Here is a 26,068-nt window from a genome sequence, read left to right as displayed (position 1 = left end):
GAGAGAGAGAGAGAGAGAGAGAGAGAGAGAGAGAGAGAGAGAGAGAGAACAGTGGAGGAGGGGCAGAGAGAGAGGGAGATGCAGAATCTGAAGCAGGCTCCAGGCTGTCAGCACAGAACTCAACACGGGGGGCTTGAACTCACCAACTGGGAGATCGTGACCTGAGCCGAGGTCAGATGCTTAACAATGGACTGAGCCACACAGGTGCCCCTACTGTTATCATTTTATAACTGAAAGAACCAAAGGACTGTGAGATTAAGTGACTGTGTTTGTGATCCCACAGCTTGCAGATGGTAGAGCTGAAATTCAAACCTAACAAGTCCAGCTTCTGAGTCCCTGCTCTAGATCACGAGCAGTAAGAAGACAAAACTCTGGTAGAGGATGGCCTTCTATCTAGACCAAGGGAACAGTATACACAGAATAATGAAAACTTCAGGGAATGTGGGGATTGTGCAAGAACAGGGGGTTTATTTGCTGGATTTATCATATAGGAAATGAGCAGTTGTTGGAAGGTTTTAAGCAGGGCAATAATATGATAACAACTGTATTTTTAAATAGTCTCTCTGACAGTGAAATGGAGGGTGGGTTGGAATAGATGGAAACTGGATGCATGGGTTACTCTGAGAAAGCATTTGCATTATCCAAAGGAGTTGATGAGGGCTGAGCCAGCAGGAATGTTAATGATGGAAAAAGATGGAGCTAAATGCTGCAAAACAAAACGGAAACTTTTGTATTTCAAAGGTGTCAACAGTATGCTGGAGGGAAGTGAGATAATGGTCTTCCTGTTAATGAAATAGAACTCATTAAAGTCTTCAAAAAGAGTCAAAGGTAAAGTCTAGTTAGGTGAACATTATGCAACTTTTCAGACAAGAGTAAATATATAAATATTATTTTACTAACAATATTTAATGTTTCCATATTGCAGAAATAAATAGATGTGAAGATTAAATCTTTTATTTTATAGGGTGGTTAAAAGACATGAGACATAAACTTATTTATACATAAGAGAAAAGAAGAACTCTAAATAAAAGCTTATCATGATGACATTACCCATCACTTTAACTTTTAAAACCTTTCCCTGGGTAGCCACTCAAAAATAAGGACCAGCAAATTTTGTTACTAGAGTATCTTTTATACTTTGTATATTTAAGCTCTTTATTGGACAGATGTGTCATTCATTCATTTGAAGCGTTACTGCCTATAGGAAAAATCTGATTTTTCTTCTTAGCAATGAGTGGATCAGTTTCACTTGGAATATCTTTTTTTTTTTAAGGACTTCTATTTTCACTTTATATTCTTTTTTTTTTTTTTAAGGTTTATGTATTTTTGAGAGAGAGAGAGAGAGAGAGCACAAGCAGGGGAGGGGCAGAGACAGAAAGGGAGACACAGAATCCAAAGCAGGTTCCAGGCTCTGAGCTGTCAGCACAGAGCCCGACACAGGGCTTGAACTCACGGACCAGGAGATCATGACCTGAGCGGAAGTCGGAGGCTCAACCAACTGAGCCACCGAGGTGCCCCTCAGTTGGAATTTCTAAGGACTAGTTTTAGTCAACATTTTCAAAGAATGATAAAGTTTAGAAATAAAGTCTTATTAAGATAACAAATATTAGCCTTTAAAATGGAACCAATTTGTTAATAATCAATCCACATTTGTGAACATTAGCACATATTAGTGAATAAATATGTTAAAGCAAAACGCTCTTTCAGATATAATCTATTTCCATCAACATGTTAAAGATTAGCAAAGTATAAAATATATTTTATAAATGACATGAAATGATAAAGTATAAAATATATTTTATAAATGACATGAAATGATTTCAAGAAGGAATTTCTATGTCACAGAATTTTTTATTGGAAAAGTGTCATAAAAGTATAATAGAAAATAAAATTTGATCCTTTGAAATAAGTGGAAAGATAAAAGGCAGCTTTTGAGTATTTACATGGATTAATGGATTATTTGGCAAATCTTCTGAAATGATAATCTCATTCCCATTATATCAGTAGATACTCACTTTATGAGCTATTTTTCTTCAGAACTGTGTTTTGCACAGAGTCCGTATATTTTCCTTTTTTCAGTGTGAGAAATAGAAGTTTGAGAAGATCAGATCCTGCTTCATGAGTCCATTTTTGATCATGGGAATTGACTTAAACTTATGCATATATCAACAATTACAGATAGTAAATGAAAATTATCTTATGTGAAATAAATACATTGTATAAAATAAAAATCTTCTTAATCTTTTTTTAAAAAAACAAAAAAGAATAAAAGTGTAAATCAGTTACATTTACATCTGTTATACTATTGAGTAGGTATGAAGCTTTTGAAATGTACCATGATATTTTGTATTTTGGCTGTCACAATTCTCTTTGCATTTCTCTTGCCTTAATACTTTAATAGTATTCATAATAACTTAATTTTCATCATGTGTACCTGAAAACTTTGTATGTCATGTATTTTTAAGAGTATCTTGGGGCGCCTGGGTGGCGCAGTCGGTTAAGCGTCCGACTTCAGCCAGGTCACGATCTCGCGGTCCGTGAGTTCGAGCCCCGCGTCAGGCTCTGGGCTGATGGCTCAGAGCCTGGAGCCTGTTTCCGATTCTGTGTCTCCCTCTCTCTCTGCCCCTCCCCCGTTCATGCTCTGTCTCTCTCTGTCCCAAAAATAAATAAAAACGTGGAAAAAAAAATTAAAAAAAAAAAAAAAGAGTATCTTGCTTCTTTTTGGTTAGAATTTTCTATAAAGGGCAATATTTGAAAAAGTTACTTTGTTTCCTAAAGCTACTATCCTTCTTAATTATTTTCAAATTATGAGTAAAGTTGCATCTTTTTGAGTATATTTTGAGTTACTGTGGTAGAAACAAACTAGAAATTAAAGACTGAATACATTTCTATGACTCACATACAGTATAGGGTATTGTTTCAAATTTTATTCTAGGGTATATTTTAAAATTTTTTTTTTTTTTTTCAACGTTTATTTATTTTTGGGACAGAGAGAGACAGAGCATGAACGGGGGAGGGGCAGAGAGAGAGGGAGACACAGAATTGGAAACAGGCTCCAGACTCTGAGCCATCAGCCCAGAGCCCGACGCGGGGCTCGAACTCACGGACCGCGAGATCGTGACCTGGCTGAAGTCGGACGCTTAACCGACTGCGCCACCCAGGCGCCCCTCTAGGGTATATTTTAAATGTTCAACAGAATACCACTGTTCTCTCTGAAATGATCCCTTTTTTTACTATGATTAAATTTAACACACTATTTTTTTTAATAATCTTTAAAAAATGGTCTGCACTCCAGAATTAGTGAATTATAAAAGCTTCATATATTTTAGTTTGGTTAAAAAAAATAAATACCTGTATTTAAATTTTCTGATAAAAATATAAGCAATACACCAGTTAGAGTTGAGATATACATAATATTTGAACTACTATTCTATATATATCAAAATACATATGTCTTATAAAACTTAGCTTTCTATGAAGTGAATCACTTAATGAAAATATTGCTTTGGATATAAATGCTTTGGCCCTCAGAGTAATCTAGTCTATAAATAAATGCTTCATTCCCCACCTACACCTACCCTTCCAAAAGAAAGCCTACCAGTAGTCATGCACAGTAATGAGCAATCTTAAATTAAAAACTGTTGTGCAATCAAAGCAAAGGAAGCTAATTTTTATAGTAAAGCAGTTTTAACCATCCACACCTAAAGAGTTATCAACTGTGAATTAATAACCTTTAAATCATGGTCTTTAAGGTTGAATTAATTTTCTGAATGCTTTTAGGAGTGACATTATGCTACCACCAAAATATTTTAAATGACAAATATTTTACATTTCACAAATAGTACATGAACAGGTTTAATTACATGTATTTCCCTTTGTCTGGGAGCTAAAATGCTGTAGGGTCTTCCTGACCCAAAAGAAATGACATAAATTGAGAAGGTTTATCTCAGAATGAGGATTAAAGTATTTAGAGACATAAATAGCCAATAACTGACTATAGCCTGAACAAAAGGTATTTAAGTCACAATCAAAATACAGATTACTTGTGTAAAAATCCAGCCTGCTAAATAAACAATGATTTCATAATTATAGCAAGTAACATAAGTACATAGAAAATCTTTCAATTAATAGAAATTAAGGGAATCATAAATCTAATGTGTAATTCTCAACACTCCCAATTGCTTTGCAAATATTCATCTGGATAACAGTATAACAGCAACAAAAGATGCCTATAAAATGTGTGCTTTTTCCGCTTTATTTCAAATGCTGTGTAGCATAAGAACCTATTCCTAGAGATAAATTTTTAGTCATAGTAAAGGAGTATAAAACATATTCCAAAGTGCTCAAGGAATTAATTGCCGTATTAGGTAATAAATACCCAGAGGAATGAGTTTAGTGATTTATGGCTTAAAGTGCTTGGGTCTCATCATCATTTTAGCCTCTTTGAAGGAGGACTTGTAGCCACCAGGGTGTGCCTCAGTTATACCAGGCCAGGTGCCCCAGAAAATCCCATTACGGACACCTCTATATTTTTGGTGATAATATTTGCCATTTAAGTTTGCAGAAAGACATGCATCAAACCACCAGCCTGAACTGTAATAGAGCCCACAGTTCCCAGAGGGATACCGATCATTGTCTCTATCTGGGGTGGTGAAATACTTCAGATCATGGTTGTAATGTTTACTGAAATGTAAGGCATCTCCAGCTGTGCCGTTATAATTACCGACGTGCAAACGGTATTTGAGAAACTCGTTGGCCACGTAAAATTGATCATACAAGGCATAGAGTTTGACACCATTAAAGTCTTCAAGATCAATTCTTAGAATCATTTCTTTACTTTTGGTCAAAAGATGAATTTTATCGTTCCCCAGCCAAAATTCTCTTCTGAGGTTCCCAAAGCCTACTTTGTAGTCTTGCCATGTTCTGGTGAAGTTGGTACTTCCATCGAGACGTGCCTGCAGCACTGTCCAGCCTCCCCCCATGGTCTCCATGTCACAATAAACTTCGAAGCTACTGTTTTTGGGATCCGGTGTGACTCTGTAGGTCTCACTGCTTCTTTTGCCTATTGTGTAGTAGTCAGAGCAATCTTTATATATTAGATGTTGAACTGAAGGGGGAAGAAGAGAAAGACATTGGATTTTGTTACTAAATATGATGCATATGAAGAATTCTTTATATGTACAAAAGCAGTTTGATAATTTAGTCAGTGGTGTTCATGAAACCTTGTTCTGCAAAACTTACTTGAACCTGTTTAGCAAATGTTTATTAAAGCCTCAGAATAAGAACTTGGTGCTATAAAGCAGACAAGGCTCTCCAACATACTCTTGGTTGGTAATAATAGTAACAATGTTCACAAAAAACAACAACGAAGTCAATAAAATAGTTTTGGTAATTTAGTAATACTTAGTGAGTGCTACTTATGTGTTCTAGGCATTCTGCCAAAGACTTGATAACATTTTCACACCTAGTCTGCACGTTGACCTTATGATGTAGGTATTATTTCCAGTCTGCAGGTGAGGATACTTAGTTAGGGTCAAAGAGAACCAGTGGCTTGGTCAACTTCACAGAAGCATTAAGTGGTAGAGCCAAGACATGTACTGAGATCTGGCTGGCTGTAAAGCTTGTTCTTGTAACTACTGCATTCCTTGGTCCTAAAGGTCAGATGCTTCCAACCCTTCTAGAACTGCATTCCATGTTTACAGAAGAAGCAGAGTTTCTCTTTCCTTTCACCTAACGGGGCTGATCTCCTCTTCTGCCAGAAAGTTTTATAGGATATGTTCCAAATTATGTATTAAAATTCTAATGTACAGACTTGATCATAAATTCATATTTATTTTACTTTCTTGACAACTAAATTAAGAAGCTCAAGTAAAAAAAGATTTTTTTCAATAGTATACCAATATCCTTTTTTTAATGCTTCCACACATACGTTTGCAAACACTTTTCTCTTTCCAGTATTTTATTTAAATTCAAGTTAGTTAATGTATAGTGTAGTTTGGTTTCTGCAGAATTTAGTGAGTCATCGCTTACACACAACACCCAGTGCTCATCACAACATGTACCCTCCTTAATGCCCAGCACTCATTTAGCCCATCTCCCCACCTCCTCTCCAGCAACCCTCAGTTTGTTCTCTGCAGTTAAGAGAGAACTTATGGTTTGCCTCCCTCTCTCTTTTTGCCTTATATTTTTCCTTCCCTTCCCCTATGTTCATCTGTTGTTGCTTAAATTCTACATATAAGTGAGATCATATGGTATTTGTCTTTATTTGACTAACTTATTTCACTTAGCATCATACTCTGTATACCAACATTCTTATTCTGAATTTATTATCTGGAACGTATTTAGCCAGTGTTTCACATGTTTGGTTTCTAGAAAAGAACAACAGGTGGTTATGTTCAGGATGGTTCTGTAGGAATCAAATACAGGTATTTACTCTTAGATAATTTTTATAAGGATTTGGGCCAGATAAAGTAAGTTACTACTCAAATCAAAACAAAATCTGTTCATGTGTATTTAGAACTCAAAGTATTTCAACATTTCCCCTAAACTCTTAGTATAAAAATAGACGGTAGAATTTTGTTCATATCATTACAAGCTGCCATGCAGCAGCAAATCTAGTGTGCACCCAGGGATGTCACCTAAGATGTGAACTTCTGCCTTGCCATTCAGGGTATGTTCAGATACAGGCTGACAGGAGTATTAGCAACAGTGGTTCTTGAAAGCCCCACCTTCAGATCCCTAGCAGATTCCTTGGGGATGGAGCACACATGAGGTGCTTGTTCCAAATGAATGTGATCTCCATCCAGGCACCACATCCCTTCAACCTTACATGCATGGTAAGTGGAGGTCCTAATGCAGAGATGGCTTCCCAAAGTGTAACAAGACCATCAGCAGCAGTGAATCAGGTGGAAAGCCAGCACTTGGAGGAACCAGTGCCACAGCTAGAAGTTTGTGGGCACAGTAGGTAACTAAGTTTGTGGTCTTCTGTCATGCCAAAACTCTCCCCTTAAAATGTTTTTGTGCCACTCAAAGCAAAAAGTTTTGCACACACATGAAGCCATATAGCTGCTTTTATTCCGTTTATAAAATCTCCTGTTTTCACTAGATATTTGGGATTATGATTGGCAGATAAATTAAAATCTTGCAAAGATTTCCTGTGGCCACATGAGAGGAGCAGTCAGCCAACCACAGGAAACTGACTTCCAATGAACAAAGCACAGCTGGAAATACTGCCTTATCTGTGTTGTCTTCAAACACTTCAATGAGGAGAAAGATAAGTGAAATGCAGTAAAATATTAAGAAATAATATCTCTCTACTTTGGTTTGTGTGTAGCTCTGGCATTAACAAACAAGATCTTTGAAATTGAAAGTGCTTTCTAATGGATACAGAATTATGATTTTTGTAATTAAGTCTTGTTTCTGTGGTCACATTTGCAAAGATATTAGTTTTTCCTGTACTACCTTGATGAATAAAAGGCTTAATTTCTTTCATCTGTCCTTTGTCTAACTTCTTTGCAAAAGTTAATGATTATAGATCCTGTCTAGCTACATAATATTCATGAACAGATGGTAAGAAGACATTATACATACCTGGACGTGACTGTATTTCTTCTTGATTGGGACACTTAGATGAACACTTGCCATCCAAACTATTGACTACAAATGTTAGATTTGCCACTTTGCTGTCAACATAATTTTCTATGTTGTTCATATTTACAAGGTTGAGCTTCTCCAGGCGACCCTGAAGCACATCGATCTCCTCCTTTGCATTCTTTAGGTCAGAGGACAGCTTGTTAACCTCACTCTCTAATTCTCGAACTCTGTTGTCATCGGCTTCTCCTAGCGCTCCTGGGCTAGGTAACAGCCGTCCATTTCTGCCCGGGTCTCGGCTGTCGTCAGCTTGCAGTTTGCAGTCTTGGCAAGATTTCTTGAGGCTATTTACCATTTCCTTGAGGTTCTGGACTTCCTTGAACACCTCCTCGATCCTGCCAAACTGCTTCGGGAGCTGAATGGTCAGTGGCGGCAGGCTCACCTGGTAGGGGCATTCGCTCCCCTCCTCGCATTTCCCTCTGCTTTCTAGTCTCACCGGGCAGGCATCCTTGGCCATTTCATCTTTAACTTCCTCCGTTTCATTGTTCGCCACAACCAAAACGCCATAAGCCGCAAGGACAGCCGAGCTCAGCCCCCACCAGTTGGCTAGCTTCATTGTTGCTCGGCGGCGGCGGCGGCCCTCACCCCAGCAGGGACGCGTGCGGGCCGGCGCTGTTTTAATAGCCGCAGCTGCCTGCCTGAGTCAGGTTTTCTGTGTTCTCAGAAAAGGGCGGGAGCGCTTGCATCACCAGTTTCAGAATCACAGAGGAAGAGGAGACCGTCCTCTTTACACGCAGCTTGCCAAAACCTGTTATTTATTCTCAAAATAATACGCATCAGAATTACTGTGGTTGCCTGGGTGTACAGATTCCTCAAGTTTCACTTTTACCATTTAGTTTATGAAGCACCAGAAAAATCTTGGATTTCAAAATAATTATGCTTGAAATAAATTGTACTTAACGCCCCTGGAAAAACTAGCTTTTAAAGATAAAAAAAATTAATGTGCTAGTTACCCAGACTGAAGAACAGAAAGTTTACAAAAATGGAAATGGTCTTTTTTTCCTTTGTAGAATGGGGTGAGTCATCGGGGATTCTGTATATTCTTCATGTTGGAGTTTCAGGTGAAATGCTAAGCACTTAAATTTTTTTGTTAATATGGCAAAAAGTGCAGCTTTCAGACTCATGCCATGCACTTTTGTTTCATCTATTCGAAAAACAGAAGAAAACTGGTAGAAAGGGGTTACTTTCTATTCCTTTGGCCGTAGCCTAGCGTAGTAGAAATGTCTACATGACAAAAGGTACATCATTGCCTTTCATCAAAACCAGCAGCCTCCTGCTTTCCTTCACCACGTTTGTGATTATATTCTACAGTTGCCCACGTGTGAATCTTTGAACTTTTCTTGGCTCTGTTCAGATTCTCCCTCTGTCCCCGGCATCTCTGTCTCCTCTTCCCACTGACAACCATGCCTCTGTGCTCTCTTCCTCCCACGGTGGGTTCCTCCACCTGGTCTCTATGCCACTTGCTCTAGCACTGCCCTGCCCACTTGTCAGACTTATGCCTTTTCAGACTTTCCTTGGTTTAAACCTGTTATCAATTTTCAACCTTTTCTCCTCAGAGGCTGAGAGGCAGGAAGGAGGGAACAGTTTCAATGGGAGAAACCACCTCCTTTTTAGATGTTTTGCATACTGGCATCTCATATAAGGTTTCTTACTTTAAAAAGGATATTTTTTGCTTTAAAAATAATTTCAAAAATAACTGACATGGATAAAAATCTAGATTCTTTATTGTGTTTTAAGGTACTCTGTAATCTATCTCATAGTTATTTCCTTAATTTGATTTCCTATGACTTTTCTATATATCCCCTTCATTCCAGCCAGATACCCTAGTCACCCTAAATCTTTATGTTCTGTAAGTGTGTCAGGCTCACTTTACACTTTGGCGATTGTGTTTATTCCTGAATACTTGGAAGACATGGATTCTAGCCCTGGATCTACCTGCTCTTGAATATACAGATCATTAACTTCACTGAGATTTGGTTCCTGTGCTGTGAAGGAGATATTTGGCTATTATTCCCTCGTACAAGAATGATAGTTATAAAAACTTTGAGTGAAATGTTAAGGGAAAAGAATGCATTTAAGCATAACATTCTTTCCAGACAAATTTATCAAACACGTTTTATACACCTTATGCCTCATTTTTCCCCATCTTCTTCCAGGTTTTTAAAAAAATTAAGTTTGTTTTCTCTTCATTCCATTCAACATAGTCAAACCAATTTAGGCAAAATTTTTTTAACCTTCTAAGAACATCTAATTAATCTCTTAATTTCATTTTTCTCTCCTCACCCACTTTTAAGCTCTGACACTCCCATGTTGTGAGGGGAGAAATAAATGAATGAATAGATAATTTTAAAAGAAAGAGTATAATGATAATATAGATAATATATAAAAATATTTTATAAATTAGAAATATATAGGAATAATATTTAGTTTAAGGTACATTATTTTTTATAAATGCCCTTATCTGGTTAGGGATACAATCGATATATTTAGCCAATTACTTATTAAGGATCTTCTATATATTCAGTGCTCTACTAGATTGTATATAAAATGCATGCCATGGCCTCATCCATTTAATCATTTATTCATTCATCCACCACCCACCCATTCATCCAACTATTCATTCATCCCTCCATCCATCCCTCCCTCCATCCCTTGCTCCATCCATTCATCCCTCCATCCCTCCATCATATTAACTGAGCATCCTCTACATGCAAGACACCATTTGAGGCACTTAGACTATGCTAGTGATCAAATCAAACAAAAATTCCTTTTTCCTTCTAGGCAGGGGTGTTGAGGAGCTTGTATTTTCTTCATGTTGGACTTTGAAGTAAATTACAAGCACTTTTAAAAGTTTCTGGGAGGCCTGAACGGCCCAGGTGGTTAAGCGTCCAACTCTTGATTTCTGCTCAGGTCATGATCTCATGCTTCGTAAGATCGAGCCCCACATTGGGCTCTTCACTGACAGCATGGAGCTTGCTTGAGATTGTCTCTCTCCCTCTCTCTCTACCCCTCCCCTGCTCACACACTTGCATGTTCTCTCTCTCTCTCTTTCTCTCAGAATAAATAAACTTTCAAAAAAAAAGTTTCTGAATCTAATAAAAGTGCAGCTTTCTGACTCTTGCAGTGGGCTTTTGTTTCATCTGTTTGAATTGGAGATTTGCTTTTCAAGCATCGCTGCTGATTCTTGGGCCCTGTGCCCCACCCCCACCCCAGCCAAGCGCCAGTGGTACATTCCACCTAAAAAGCTTGGACCTTCTGTGGGAACTGGCTCCTTCAGGACCTGTAAAAAAATTCCCCAAATAGAGGTACTGATTTACTGATCAGTTCTCATTGACACTGGCAGGTGATCCTCTGCGTTCTCAGTTTAAAACATCACTGGTCACTTACTGCAGGAAGACACTAGGTGATTACAACATGACAGAGGTTCAACCTGCCTAGTAAGTCTATAACCCATGGGGCCAGAGAGTATGCGCTACAATTATGCGAGAACGTTCACTAATACTATCTCGCTGCCTCCTCCCATCTCTGCAGTTACTAAGTGCACTTGCAGATGAGCAAAGAAAGGACTCAAAGCCTGTTTTATAGTTTTTAAGAACCTGGAGCTTACTCCAAAGTTCATGTGTTTTCTCCTATGCCACACTGCCATGTAGGGGGAAAGAATAACACTGGGAGGTACATTAGTACCACGTTGTGGGAACCTGGTGCTTCATCACTGCTTAGATCAATGGGGAGCCACTGAAGGTTTCTGAGCAAGGGAATACTGTAATGAGTTAAGTACTTTAGAGAAATTAATCTATCAGTGAAATACTCGATGCCCTGGAAAGGGAAAGTTTAGGCAAGGAGAGCAGTTTAGAGGCCATTTTTATAGTTCAAGCCATTGTTTCCCAAAGTGTGTTTTCTGGAATACACTAAGTGAATAACTAGATGTTGATGAATGTAATATGAAAATAGAGCCCCAGGACAAGCGGTTCTGAGAAATATCAGTCATACACTAAAGTGTATTATGGCTGGTCAAGAGAAAAGTGATGTATGCTGCATTTGTCAAATGTTAGTTAACAGTAGGAACCTTACCCCCCACCCCAGGTCCATTCTTAGGAATGAATCTTCGACTAGAAACCAGTAGGAAATGGGCGTTCTAGATGAGAGGTGTTAGTGTGATGGCAGGAGGGGTGGTCAAGGCATTGCAGACATTATTTCCAAGCAGTGATAGAAGCCATGAGAGCTTATAACTGATCAGAAGTGGGGGGGAGAAGGAGAACTATGAAATACGACTCTGGTTGAAGTTAAGTAATGTGGCAATGACAACTGGAAGGGAGCAGTAGATTGGGGAGAGTGTAGAAGTATTACTTCTGTTTGGAATACATTGACAAGACATTAATTAGAGACATCTGCCAAACAGTTGGACATCTAGGTATGAAATCATCACAGAATAAATGTGGGTATCAGTTTGAAACCACAGATACCGAAAGGATGGTCAAAGAAACAGGACAGGAACCAGAAGAGTGCGGTGTCGTGAAGACCAGGAGAGAGGCTTTCAAGAAGGCAGCTAGCTATCAGATAATCAAAAGCTTGAAAAACTTTTGTCCAATCCTATGGAATTCCCACCATCTGACCTTGACCTTTTGCCTCCTCCCTTTTGCTGGAAAGTGTTCCTGGATTTTCTCATGCCCAGTCTGCCCCGACTCGAATATCACCTCTCATTCTCCACAGCAGCATCAGAATCTTCCCTCCAACCCCACATCTGTCCTCAACCCAGAACTGACAGATGATGCCCATTTAGAGATTTGTTTTTCAAATCTAAACAAATTATTTAGCACCGACATATGGTGGGGTTTCTATTCAGACTTCTTTAGTGTTGTCTTATTCAAAGTATATTCAAGGGAGGATCTGCATTTACTGTATTTGGATCAGATTTCAAAAGTAAATTTCCATTTCCTATAATACGGTTTTTTTTAAGGGAACACTTTGATTCTATTTGTACCAAAGGAATATAATGACAATCATTATTTATAGCATTGAGATATTTTCACTGATACTACATGTATTAACATATTTGTAGTTTCTTATGTATTAAATTCAAGAGCCTTTGATTATTCTTTAGGGAATACATGTTTTTATGATAAGAAATGTTTAAACATTCACTTTTGAAAGTACTTGATTTGAAATGTCAACAGTAAATAATGTTTATTTTAATATTCTTTTGGGGTCTTAGTCCTTGTTCATTATAAATTTCACAGAACTTTAAAACAAATCCCTAATTTCAGCAACCCATAGAGAGATCAAGAATTGCCTGATTTTGGTTAAAACTAGAATAAGAGTTGATAGTTTCTTTGGTCTGTCTTGCAAGTACCTCACTAGCATAGATGCAGACTAGAAATCCCTCTAGTATGGACCTACCGTGAAAGATCCATTATGTGAATTCTTAAGGGTTCTGGTTCAAAAGAAATATAGGGCATAAACAAACAAGGGTCCACTCTTTATAAGACTACAGAATATATACAGTTATCTGATGTGCTAATGGCCCAGATCTTCAGTGGGGTATTCAGGGCTCCTCGGGCTAGAATTTTATGAAACTATAATATTCCATGGAAGTTTTGAGATATCCATCAGTTGTCATCTATCAACAGTATCTCTTTTTACCATATACCACCCATCAAGCCAGGGATCATAAAGGATTGAAGGGATCCATGGGGCATGACATCTAATTTTGCTGTCATCTAATTTCCAGACACTTAGGAAACTTCATATAACCAATGTTGGAGAAACAAAATCTATTTATTTTTATTTCTATATTGAAAATACATCTTGTTTCTTTTCATATTCCTGAAACAAAACAAACAATAAAAGCATGGTAAAGAAATCATGAAAATCAAATTATGTCTCCCTCCTCCCCCAGTTGTGGCTTTCTGCATCTTCTCTTTGTCTCCCATTATTTCTGGTAGTTATGTCCTACAAAGTCACTGTTCCCAGGGGACATACTAGGTTAGGTTTCTGTGAACCTCTAGTCATGGTACTTTTGTCAAGCCATCAATACGTAACCTTTTTTTAAACATGTTTCTGTTTAAAAACATCTTCTTTCATATTGTTGATTCATTAACATGGAACTCATGACCAACAGAACTATAATTCACACCTGAAGGAATCTTATCTAACACATGTATTTTCTCCGTAAGACATATCACAACCGTCTTGTACTTAAGAACACTAGGCAGCACTTCAGCACTAAGCTTAGGAGCACAAAAGTGTGAAAAAACATGACACTTAGGGGTGGGTGCCTGGGTGGCTCACTTAAGCATCCAACTTCGGCTCAGGTCATGATCTCGCCATCTGTGAGTTCAAGCCCCACATCGGGCTCTGGGCTGACAGCTCAGAGCCTGGAGCCTGCTTTGGATTCTGTGTGTGTGTGTGTGTGTGTGTGTGTGTGTGTGTGTGTGTGAGAAAAAATAAACATTAAAAAAAATTAAAAAACGAAAACAAGAAACAAAAGGTGACACTTAGACCACCGAAAGGATTCTGTTTACACCATGAGAGCTGAAGCAAGACAGCAGAGCTTCATCATTCTAGGGATGTCTGCAAATGATCCCCAAAAGCCACATGTATTATCTGGGGGTTACAAACAAATTTTAGTGAGTAGGTGAATTTGCAAATACACTATCAACGAATAATGAGGACTGACTGTATACTGCTACAAAATCCAGAGCTTTAAATCCTTGGAAATGTCTGTACATTCATTCTAAGCTAAGAAGGTTAATTTGGTATTACCTGTTTCAGGTATTACCTTGCTTCCCTTGGGTTATTGTTTTTTGTCTTTATTTGGCATTTAAAAATAATATTTAAATTTTTATATAACATATTACATGTATAAACATACATCACATGTATGTGTTGTGTTTTATATATATATCATGTTATTAGATAATGTATATAAGTTGAATCATAAAATTTAGTTTAAAGATTTATTTTATTTAGTTTTTAATGTTTTTATTTGTTTTTGAGAGAGAGAGACACCACAAACAGAGGAGGGGCAGAGAGAGACAGAGACACAGAATTCGAAGCAGGCTCCAGGTTCTGAGCTGTCAGCACAGAGCCTGATGTGGGGCACGAACTCATGAGTTGCAAGATTGTGACCTGAGCTCAAGACAGATGCTTAACTGGCTAAGCCACCTAGGCGCCCCAAGGATTTAGTTTAATATTTTAGTTCATTCATCAGAATAGTGTGCATCTTAAATAATTAAATCATTATGGGAAAATGAAGATATTAAACTAATTCCACACTAACTGAATAATTTCATGCTGAATACATGTCTTTTAAATGTCTACCTTTACTCTGAGACTCATTTTTGAAAGAACTCAAGTTTATCTGATGAAATATATGACAACACATGAACTCTCTCAATAAAGGTTAACTTAAAGGTGTCTTGTATGGTGCTGGTAAGTAAAGAAAATTTATGAAATGGATTAAAGGTTGTATATAGTACATATTGAAACACTGACAGTTCATCAAAGTCCTTTGGAAATCTTTTTATGCATTTACAATATAGCATTCTAAGGTACAGCATTATGTTATTTAGTTTATTTCTTTTTCTGCTTCTAGTTTGATAATATCTGTGATTTGAGTCATTTCCTGTTCTTTTCAGTAAAAATCTTTCAGGGTAGAAGAAGCTACTTCTAGATCATTATCAACAGATGTAAAATTGCTTGTCCCTTATTTTGTTTATTTTTAAGTATCCACTATTATTTATCACAGCTTTCCTTTGCTTGTGTATTTAATACAAAGTTGTTTTGACTATGTTTGTATGTACAAAAGATAGGCATGTGTTTTGACAACTGATACAAAGTTTAGCTGCAACAATTGCTTATACACAAAAAGATGAAAAAACAGGCATAAAAGTTGTCAGTCACATATAAATTTAAACTAAATTTTCATTCGTTACTGTGATCATCTCAAAAATAGCATGTCATGATACAGTGAAAAGAACCTTAGGATGGTAGTTATGGAACTTGTGTTCTTAGGCAGGAAGCTTCTGCTTTCTTGCCACTTAAGTGGGCTTTCATTTCCAAGTCTGTAATATGAGAAAGTCAAGTTAGGGATCACTAAGGCCCTTTTCAGCTGTAATAGTTTATGATTCTAAATGTTGTTCATCAGAAGCCATATAATAGGAAAGCAAATCATTAAAATATAAACCTAAGTACAGAGCATCCTTTAATTAAATCACTAATTTCGATGGAAAACTATGAAGATCTGTTTCGTTTTAGCTATTCATCCAATGAATACTTATTTTGCATTTATGGAACCATGCTCTCTACTGGGCCCTAGGGATAATAAGGGTGAAAAAACAGACACTTTCTTACTTGGTGGAGCTTTAACCTGAAGAATATGTTCCAAGCCAGAGCCAGCCTTGGACACAGGCAATGTGTTTGGCCTTAGAACATACTTGCTTTTTCTGAAGCCCACCCCCCACCCCAATCCCTCTCACTATGCCATAGCACTGGCCTCTCCTTTTGCTACTCCTGAGATGGCCATTTTTTAAGTCATTTTTTCCAAATTAGACCACAAAGGTTGTATAGTGTCTGTAAATAACTACTGCTACCTTGGATATATGCTGTCTAGGTAGAGAAAAGAGCTTCCTGTTTGTCCCCTTTATTAGGCTTATTTCTTTGCTTCTTAACCCATCTCCCTAACTACCACCACTCCAAAATCTTCTGTGTACAAAGCAGAAAAAGTGTTTAGAACAAAGGGGGTTTTAGAAAGAAAACCATACCCCATACAAATAGCACATGTAGCTTCCCTAGGTCTAAAACTTATTTAATGACTGTAGGGTTTATCAATTCAATAAATTATAAATTCTGCAGAATGCACAGAATAGATATAACCGTAGCACTGAAAATATAAAAGCACAAGAGGTAAATATATTAAAACTTTCTGCTTTTTACATTTGCTCCTCTCCTATTTTTTCCCCTCCTTTTTATATCTTTGCTTCTGTAGTGTGAAGCAGTGGGGGTAAGAAGAGGGAAACAGCATATAGATTGGGGGATTTGACTTTTCTCCTTTCTAGGGCAGGCACCAGAAGAGGAACCTGGCCTGACTTGGAGAATCTTGGCCAAGTTTAAGTTGCTCTTCCTCCCTGCTCCACAAATAGCTAACATCTGCTGCTTATTATGTGCTCATCTTCTATAATTTTCCCCTCTAATTCCCACCCAAACATAGAAGACAGAAATATAGTGTCGTGGAATAAAGTGGAGCTCTGAGAGATGGAGGTGGTGGGATAAAGATGACAGAGACAAAGAAACAGAAAAAAAGACTAGAGTGGGGGATTAAGAGAGAGAAATTGCATCATGGTGGGATCTTTTGTTTAATGTATCACAATATTTCGTTCAATGAAGATTATTAAATCCACATGTAAAGCTAATTTTACAGGATTTTCCTTTCTGGAGTGGATACTGAGAGAACAAATAGGATACGGTTGGAATCAGAGCATTAGGGCCTCATGATTGAACACCTCCTCCATCATTTTGACAGTGGGCAGGCGTGTCAGTAGTTGCTCCAGATTACATTGTTATGATGCCCATCCGCAAAGTTAAATAAACTTTTAAGACATACGAGTTCCAAACAGCTTAACCTAACAAACAGTGTGAGCTTTTAGTCAGCATATCCAACTTCCAAATGTTTAAAGGAGTTTTGTTGTGGAAGTGTTTGCTTTCATAACAACTTAATTCCTTGTAATTTCTTGAGTTTTTCCTATTTTGGAACACCTGTACTACAGCAAAAAGCAAAATAGCATTGTCAGGGGGAAGGTGCATATACTAGATATATACTCCAGCAATTGATATAGAATATTTAGAACAAATAATGTTTAGTGTTTACTAGAGGAACTTTAATATTAAACTGCTGTTGCAAGCTTTTCACCGTGCCACAAAACCTCAGGAAATGACGTTTCATGTTATCAAGACCAATGCCTTCATTTTACAGATGAGTGAACAGGTCTAGGAAAAGCTAAATGATCTGTCCAAACCCGACCAAGGCTGCTCAGGTCTTCCAATTTCCCAACTAGCTATTCCAGCAAATTCTGGATTGATGTGTATAGTACTCTTAATTTGTCATTAGATTATAGAAAAATGCCACTAAAATATAGTTTACCCATATTAAAACTTTCCTAGTACAATGCTGCTGGGATTTTAGAAAGCAATATGGTTTCTTCAGGTCTTTCAAAAGAATTGGGAATTCCCATATGTGCTATTCACATGCCTTGCTGGGCATGAAAATGATTCAGACAATTTCTCCAACATATACAAATCTGTATCCATAATTTTTTTCCCACTTGTCTTTCTGTCTATGCTTGTTTGTATTGTCTGGCTTTAGAGTATAAATTCTTAAGATAATTATTTTTTGAAAACATCTTGTGCCCCGATCAAAGAGAATGAAATCTTGCCATTTGCAATAATGTGGATGGAACTAGAGTGTATTATGCTGAGTGAAATAAGTCAGGCAGAGAAAGACAAATAGCATACAATTTCACTCATATGTAGAATTTAAGAAACAAAACAGATGAACATAGGGAAGGGAAGGAAACATAAGATAAAGACAGAGAGGGAGGCAAACCATAAGAGACTCTTAAATACAGAGAACAAACCGAGGGTTGCTGGAAGGCTGGTGGGTGGGAGAATGGGCTAAATGGGTGATACACATTAAGGAGGGCACTTGTGATAAGCACTAGGTGTTAAACATAAGTGATGAATCACTAAATTCTACTCCTGAAACCATTATTACACTATATATTAACTAACTTGGATGTAAGTAAAATAAAAGAAAAAGAAAAAAAAACAACCACAAAAAAACCATCTTGTGCCCGACCCTGCCCAGAGCTGCATTCTAGAAGGCACGTGACCAGTTTTTTTTAAATCCCTTTTCTGAAAACTTTTTTTCTGATTACAAATAAAACACTTGCTTACTGTAAAAAAGATTAGAAAATATAGAAATGCATATGAAAATTATAATCCTACTTCTTTATTACCATGGTAAAATAACCATAACACTAAATGCACCATTTGAACCATTTTTAAATGTACATTCGGTGGTATTAAGTACATTCACTGTTGTGCAACCATCCACCTCCAGAGCTTTTTCATCACCCCATACTGAAGTTCCGTACCCATTACACAGTAAATCCTCACTCCTCGCTGTCCCACTCCTGGTAATCACTGTCTTACTTTCTGTCTCCATGGACGTGACTGTTCGAGGTATCTCAAGTAAGTGGAGTCATACAATATTTGTACTTTTGTACCTGGCTTATTTCACTTAGGATAATGTCTACAAGGTCTGTTCATGTTGTAGCGTGTATCACAAAGAATATCATTTCTTTTTAAGGCTGAATGATATTCCATTGTACATGTATATCACATTTTGTTTATCTACTGCTCTGTTGATGGACATTTGTGTTGTTTCCACCTTTTGGCTTTAATGAATCATGAGGCTACAAAAATGGGTGTACAGATATCTGTTCAATACTAGCCATCTGAATGAGTGTGAAGTGATATCTCACTGTGATTTTGTTTTTTATTTCCTAGTGATTAGTGATGTTGAGCATCTTTTAATGTGCCTATTGCCATTTATATTCTTTGGAGAAAGGAATTTTCAGGTCCTTTATTCATTTTTGAATTGGGCTGTTTGGGTTTTTTGTTGTTAAGTGTAATAATACTTCTGTTAACATTTTGGACTATTTCAAATAATTTTTCTGAATGTGTTATTTTATAAAAAAAATAGACCATCTTCTACATAGTTTTTAATCTTTTAAAATTTTGAAGCGTAATACACCTATGTTAAAGTGTCTAAAATATAAAGGTATAAGTTAAATCAAATACTCAACCACTACCCAGGTCAAAAAATAAAATGTTGCCAGCTCCCAGAAATTCCCTTTATAGCCTATCACTCTACCTGTAGCAGCTACTGTGACTTTTATAATCCTTTTCAATTGTTCATAGTTTTATCACTTAAGCATGAATCCCTGAACACCATACTTTTTATTTTACCTATATTTTAAATTTGATGTAAATAGAATCATACAAAATGTATTTTTGTGTTTGACTTCTTTCACTCTATTTGTGAGAACTATTCACATTTTTTGCATGTATTTTTCTATTGTATTTTTATGCCAATATTACTTATCCATTATATTGCCTATGGAAATTGGGGGTGTTTCCAATTTTCATCAATTGCTAATAATGGTAGTTGAACGTTCTTGGGGTACTCATGCATACACCTGAATGGGCACTTACCAAGAAATAGAATTGCTTTGAGAAAGGGATTGTTAGGCAATTTTTCATGTAATTATCAGTCATTTGGTCTTATACTTAGTGACATATTTTTATGATCACTAGTCATTTTGTGGTGGTTTTCTTTTTGACCTCTAAAACTTTTTTTATATATCAAGTTGTGTTATTAACCCTTTGTATATCAAGTGTTTGCACACTGTTTTCAAGTTTGACACTTGATTTTTTTTTTTAATTTTTTTTTTCAACGTTTATTTATTTTTGGGACAGAGAGAGACAGAGCATGAACAGGGGAGGGGCAGAGAGAGAGAGGGAGACACAGAATCGGAAACAGGCTCCAGGCTCTGAGCCATCAGCCCAGAGCCTGATGCGGGGCTCGAACTCACGGACCGCGAGATCGTGACCTGGCTGAAGTCGGACGCTTAACCGACTGCGCCACCCAGGTGCCCCTTGACACTTGATTTTTAAGTGTGTATGTAGATATGTGGAAGTCTTTAGATGTTGTGTGCTTATATTAGTTGTTTCCCTTTGATTCCTTCACAACACTACAATCATATAAAATATCCATGTGTATTTTGTTCTTATTTTTATAGTTTCATTTTTTGTTTTGATTTAAAAACTTTAGAATATATTTTTAAGTAAAATATGAGATAGGGGCCTGCCTTTATTCTTTCCCCAAATGTTTAATTTTGTTCTTTCAATACACTGTGTTGATGAATTCCATCTTTTCCTTGCAGTGACTTGAACTTGTATATTAAGTTATGCATAAACAAGCTATTTTCTGGTTACAATGATAAAGCAGCACTCTATTCTGGTGCTACTGTCATACTGTTTAAATCTCATAGGTTTATAATACATCTTCAGTCTGAAAGGGAGATTTCACACTTAACAGTCTTCCTTTTATAAAATTTATTGTTTCAACTGTACTTTATAATCATCTTTTATGCTCTAAAATTCTATTGATTAATTCAGAGGTAAATGGCCTCTTTTAAAGTATTTTTGTCATCCTAGGACATTTGTTCAAATCTGCTTTTACATTTCCCTATGTATTAGTAGTTTATCTATATATAGATTTTCACATTCTTAATGATTATTTCCAGATTTTTTATCTTTCCCATTGCTATTACAAATGGGATCGTTTCTTCAATATGTTTTCAAGCTTCTTATTAAGAAAGCTATATTTTGGGTCTGCTCAGTCAGTTGAGCATCCGACTTTGGCTCAGGTCACAAGCTCACAGTTCATGAGTTCGAGCCCAGTGTCGGGCTCTGTGCTGACAGCTCAGAGCCTGGAGCCTGTTTCAGATTCTGTGTCTCCCTCTCTCACTCTGCCCCTCCTCCGCTTGCACTTTATCTCTCTCAAAAAAAAATTTTTTTTAATTTAAAAAAGAAAGCTATATTTTTTTAAATTTGTTTTATAAATGGTCACCTCATTTCACTATAACATTATTTTGTATTTTTCATGTAGGCATTTCTATCAGATGTAAATAATGAACCTTTGTTTCTTCTTTCTCACATATACACACATCATTTTCTTGTCTAAATGCCTTGGCACGCATTTTCTGAATTATATTCAATGACCATGCTTTTATCAGGTACTCTTCCTTATTTCTGACTTTAATGGGAATGCCTCCAGTGTTCTATAATTAAATGTGATGCTGGCTATTTGTTTGAAATTTACATTTTTAAAGATAATAAATTATCACTAGTTATTATTAGGCCTGTCAGTGTTGTGTCTGATTCTAGCCAACATGGCAGGAGGCAGAGCAGCAGAGTGAAAAGAGGAAGGACTCTGGAGTCACAGGAAATGTGAACCCTTGTTTCTCTCTTTAGAGCATAGCCTCTCTGCGACATACCTCTCTCATAGGATTAGAAGAATTAAATGAGAGAGCATATTCAAGTCCCCCAGTACTTTTTTCTGGCATATATTATTATGCATATGTTAACTCTTAAACTGAAACCTCATCTAAGCACTATAGTTTAGATTGTTCACATTTTCCCATAAGTTTGTGTGTAAGACTAATATTCTATTCATGTCTGCAATAACCCATTTATAAATCCATGATAGTTTGCAATGCACTGATAATTACACCATCTGTTTTTCAATGCTCAGGATAAGGATACCCTCAGTGAAAACCTTTGATGTGATACTAATTATTGCTAACACTCTCTTGTCTTCTGTGGAATAAGGTGTTGTCTCTAATGAGAAATTCAGAACCATATTCAAAGTATCAAAATGTGGATTTTATTCCTTTACGCTTTCTTTTTAAACTAGTTGACATAGTCTATTCTAATTCTTTGGCATGTTCTTTTCATCACCTCTATGGCTGGCAAGTATTCATTCTCTGAGGATAGATTTGGGTTTCAAGGAGAGTCAAAGGTCCTCTTAGCTCACTGTAGAGCTAAGTTTGGTGTTTAAGACAGGAAATCAAGCCAATTGATAGGAATTTTGTTTCAAAGCAAAGTTGTCTATTCTGATGATTAAGTATAATAATTATTATAATATATAATTATATATAGACACAACATAAAGTTCTTGGATTAAGTTGATAGCCTTTAAAGTATTTTAGGTCAACACTCACTTGGATATCTAAACTCTGGTACTTTTGGTTATCAAGAAATGTATAACCCTTTAATGAAAATTTTCAAACCTATACAAAAATAAAGAAAATTATATAATGAACCCGAATGCCCATAACCTAGCTTCAATTTATGGCCAATCTTGAGTCAGCCCCCACTCATTTCCTACACCACCCAATTCCAGATTATTGTGAAGCAAATCCCTAAATTATCCAAGAATTTTATTTATAAACATTTCCATATGTATCTCTAAAAGGCAAGAACTCCCTTGAACTGTAGCCACAATGCCATCATTATTCTCCCCCAACTAACAAAAATTCCTTAATATCATCAGATATTCAGTCAGTATTCATATTTCTCTAATTGTCCTATATGATTTTATGATTACACAGTTATGCACCAACATAGTTACATTTGATTGATTTATTTTGTTTTCAATTTTTAGAATTGCTTTTCAATTTAATTTTATAGTTAAGGTACTGTTCTACACCATCTCTCCAAAACAAAGTATATTCAAAGAATTCTAACTTTTATCCCCAAGCCCTCCACCCTGATCCCTGTCTCTTCCTATAATATAATTCTATTTCAAGGTTTATCTTTCCTTTATATTTGCATATATCTGTTTTTATTCATAACATAGCTTCTGGAATTTAGGAAGATCTGTGCTTTTGTTATAATGTTATCTTTATATTCATATTATTATATCATACCCTTTTCCCTCTTTTTAAAAAAAATGTTTTATTTATTTTTGAGAGAGAGTGTGTGTGAGTGGAGGAGGGGCAGAGAGAGAGAGGGAGACAGAGGATCCAAAGTGGACTCTGCACTGAAACAGCAGCAAGCCCAATACAGGGCTTGAACTCAGGAATGGTGAGATCATGACCTGAGCCCAAGTCGGACGCTCAACCGACTGAGCCACCCAGGTGCCCCTCCCTCTTTCTTATAATTAGTTTTGACTACTGTCTCTTGGTTTCCCACTATAAGTGATATCAAAATTAACTAGTATGTCTTCTTCCCCCCCATCCCTCCTCACAGCATCAATTTGACACAGTACCCTTTCATGGATATCATCCACCTCTGCATGGTATTTCATATCTGCCAATCTATATTACCTTAAGTTCTCTAAATGTTTCACATTGTCTCCATGCCATCAGCAAGGCTATGCTACTCATTTCTGAGTTTCCTTAATTCACAAAAATGACTGACAGAATAGGACTGTGGCCAAATCCCTGGAAAGCTTCTCACCAGCTGTGACCTTGGTCAAGTTTCTCAACCACCTCAAGTTTTGTTGCTGTTGTTAAAATAAAAGCTTTATTTTTTTTTAATAAATTTAAAAAAATATATTTGTTAAAATTTGGATTATAATACTTATTTCATGAGGTAATTGTGAGGACTAAATGAGATAATATACATAAAACACATAACATATAGCAATCTTTCAATCAATCAATCAATAAATGTATGTTAAGCATTATTTTTTTAAAGTTTTTATGTAAATTTCAGCTAGTTACCATACATGTAAAATTGGTTTCAGGTGTACAAAAGAGTGATTCAATACTTCCATACAATACCCGGTTCTCATCACAACAAGTGCACTCTTTAATCCCCATCACTGGTGTACATTGGTGATATAGTGGTGAGCATAGCTGCCTTCCAATCACCTATTTAACCCATCCATCTCCACCCAACGCTCTCTGGTAACCATCAGTTTGTTCTCTATAGTTAAGGGTCCGTTTCTTGGTTTGCCTCTTTTTTTCTCCCTTTACTAGTTTGTTTTGTTTCTTAAATTCCACATATGAGTGAAATCACAGGGTATTTCTCTTTCTCTTCCTCTGTCTCATTCATTTCGGTTAGCGTACTACTCTTTAGCTCCATCCACATCATTGCAAATGGCAAGATATCATTCTTTTTGATGGCTGAGTGATATTCCACACAAGCATCTTTATCCATTCATCAGTCCATGGGCATTTGGGCTCTTTCCATAATTGGGCTATTGTTGATAATGCTGCTATGAACATTGGGATGCATGTACCCCTTTGAATTAGTATTTTTGTATCCTTTGGATAAATACCTAGTGGTTCAATTGCTGGATCACAGAGTAGTTCTATTTTGAACTTTTTGAGGAACATTCATACTGTTTTCCACAGTGGCTGCACCAGTTTGCATTCCCACCAACAGTGCATGAGGGTTCCTTCTTCTCTGCATCCTCACCAACACCTGTTGTTTCCTGTGTTGTTAATTTTCTCCATTCTGACAGATGTCAGGTGATATCCCATTGTAATTTTGATTTTCATTTCCCTGATGCTGAGTGATGTTGAGCATCTTTTCATGTGCCTGTTAGCCATCTGTATGTCTTCTTTTGAAAAATGTCTATTCATGTCTTTTGCCCATTTTTTAACTGGATTATTTGATTTTTGGGGTGTTAAGTTTGGTAAATTCTTTATAGATTTTGGATATTGACTCTTTATCAGATATGTCATTACAAATATCTTCTCCCAGTCCATCAATTGCCCTTTAGTTTTGTTGATTTTTTTCCTTCACTGTGCAGAAACTTTTTATGAAGTCACAATAGTTTATTTTTGCTTTTGTTTCCCAAGTATTACTTTCAATAAGAGATAAACGAAGAATGATTAATTTGTACTTTGTGTATTAATTCACTTGGTAAATATTTATTGAATCAATTCATTTCAGGAATTGCTCATTTATTTACTAAATATTTATTGAAAGACTACTAGGGGCGCCTGGGTGGCGCAGTCGGTTAAGCGTCCGACTTCAGCCAGGTCACGATCTCGCGGTCCGCGAGTTCGAGCCCCGCGTCAGGCTCTGGGCTGATGGCTCAGAGCCTGGAGCCTGTTTCCGATTCTGTGTCTCCCTCTCTCTCTGACCCTCCCCCGTTCATGCTCTGTCTCTCTCTGTCCCAAAAATAAATAAAAAACGTTGAAAAAAAATTAAAAAAAAAAAAAGAAAGACTACTATTTGCTAAGCAGTCACATGTGTTATTTCTTTCACTTACTCAAGTATTTGTGAGTTCCACATGGGGCAGACCTTGGAGATATAGTGATGGGAGAAATGGACCTGGTCCCTACCTTAATGGCACTTCCAGTCTTCCGTCCTACCACAAGTCATAAATTATGCTATTTTTGAATAAATTCTTTTTGTCCTTATAAATCCCCTCTTGGAATCCCTAGTGTGCTGGTGCCTGACTTGCCTGGAAATAATTTTCTCATTTGACTGCATTACTGGATGTTCACTTCCTATTTGGCCCAAACTTCCACTAAAATGATAACTATTGGAGTAAGTTGTTTGGAATTTATTATCTGCACTTCCCTTACAAATTATAATTTTTTTTATCAAGTCCTAAAGTACAGGACCAAAGGGATAATTAACTGCAAGGATAATATTTGTAGATTTTTAAAAAGTCCTCTATGTTAATTAAAAAGTAAGTAACAACAACAACAACAACAACAACAATAATAATAATAATAATAATAAAAGACTTTCCCGAATAAGAAAGCAAAATCTTGGGGAAAAAAAAAAAAAAAGAGGCTTTGTTCTCTTTACCCTTTCTGCTGCTTCT

At 36.7% G+C, this 26,068-nt stretch overlaps 2 protein-coding genes across 4 annotated transcripts in view; one reads left to right on the top strand and one right to left on the bottom strand.

Annotated features, from left to right (window-relative positions):
- Window positions 1–26,068, top strand: part of CCDC146 (coiled-coil domain containing 146) — a 116,516-nt gene that overhangs the window by 33,882 nt on the left and 56,566 nt on the right. The gene's annotated exons all lie outside the window — the stretch shown is intronic.
- FGL2 (fibrinogen like 2) lies at window positions 3,394–8,341 on the bottom strand. The gene is made up of 2 exons (XM_040472846.1): window positions 7,591–8,341; window positions 3,394–5,107 (listed from the first exon to the last, which is right to left on the bottom strand). Exons 1-2 carry the CDS (start codon window positions 8,204–8,206, stop codon window positions 4,401–4,403), a joined length of 1,323 nt encoding a protein of 440 aa, XP_040328780.1. The 5' UTR covers window positions 8,207–8,341; the 3' UTR covers window positions 3,394–4,400.

Source organism: Herpailurus yagouaroundi, unplaced genomic scaffold (assembly GCF_014898765.1).
Source record: "Herpailurus yagouaroundi ecotype Mexico unplaced genomic scaffold, PumYag 100, whole genome shotgun sequence".
Lineage (NCBI taxonomy): Eukaryota > Metazoa > Chordata > Mammalia > Carnivora > Felidae > Herpailurus > Herpailurus yagouaroundi.
The sequence above is the reverse complement of the archived record's forward strand: the minus strand, read 5'-3'. Positions and strand labels throughout refer to the sequence as shown.

What these genes read in the sequence shown, in the direction of transcription:
- FGL2 (XM_040472846.1), bottom strand. Translation starts at nt 8,206, where the DNA reads ATGAAGCTAGCCAACTGGTGGGGGCTGAGCTCGGCTGTCCTTGCGGCT. An exon ending in AGAAATACAGTCACGTCCAG is followed by an intron (nt 5,108 to 7,590) that starts GTATGTATAATG and finishes TTCCCCCTTCAG; the next exon opens with TTCAACATCTAATATATAAA.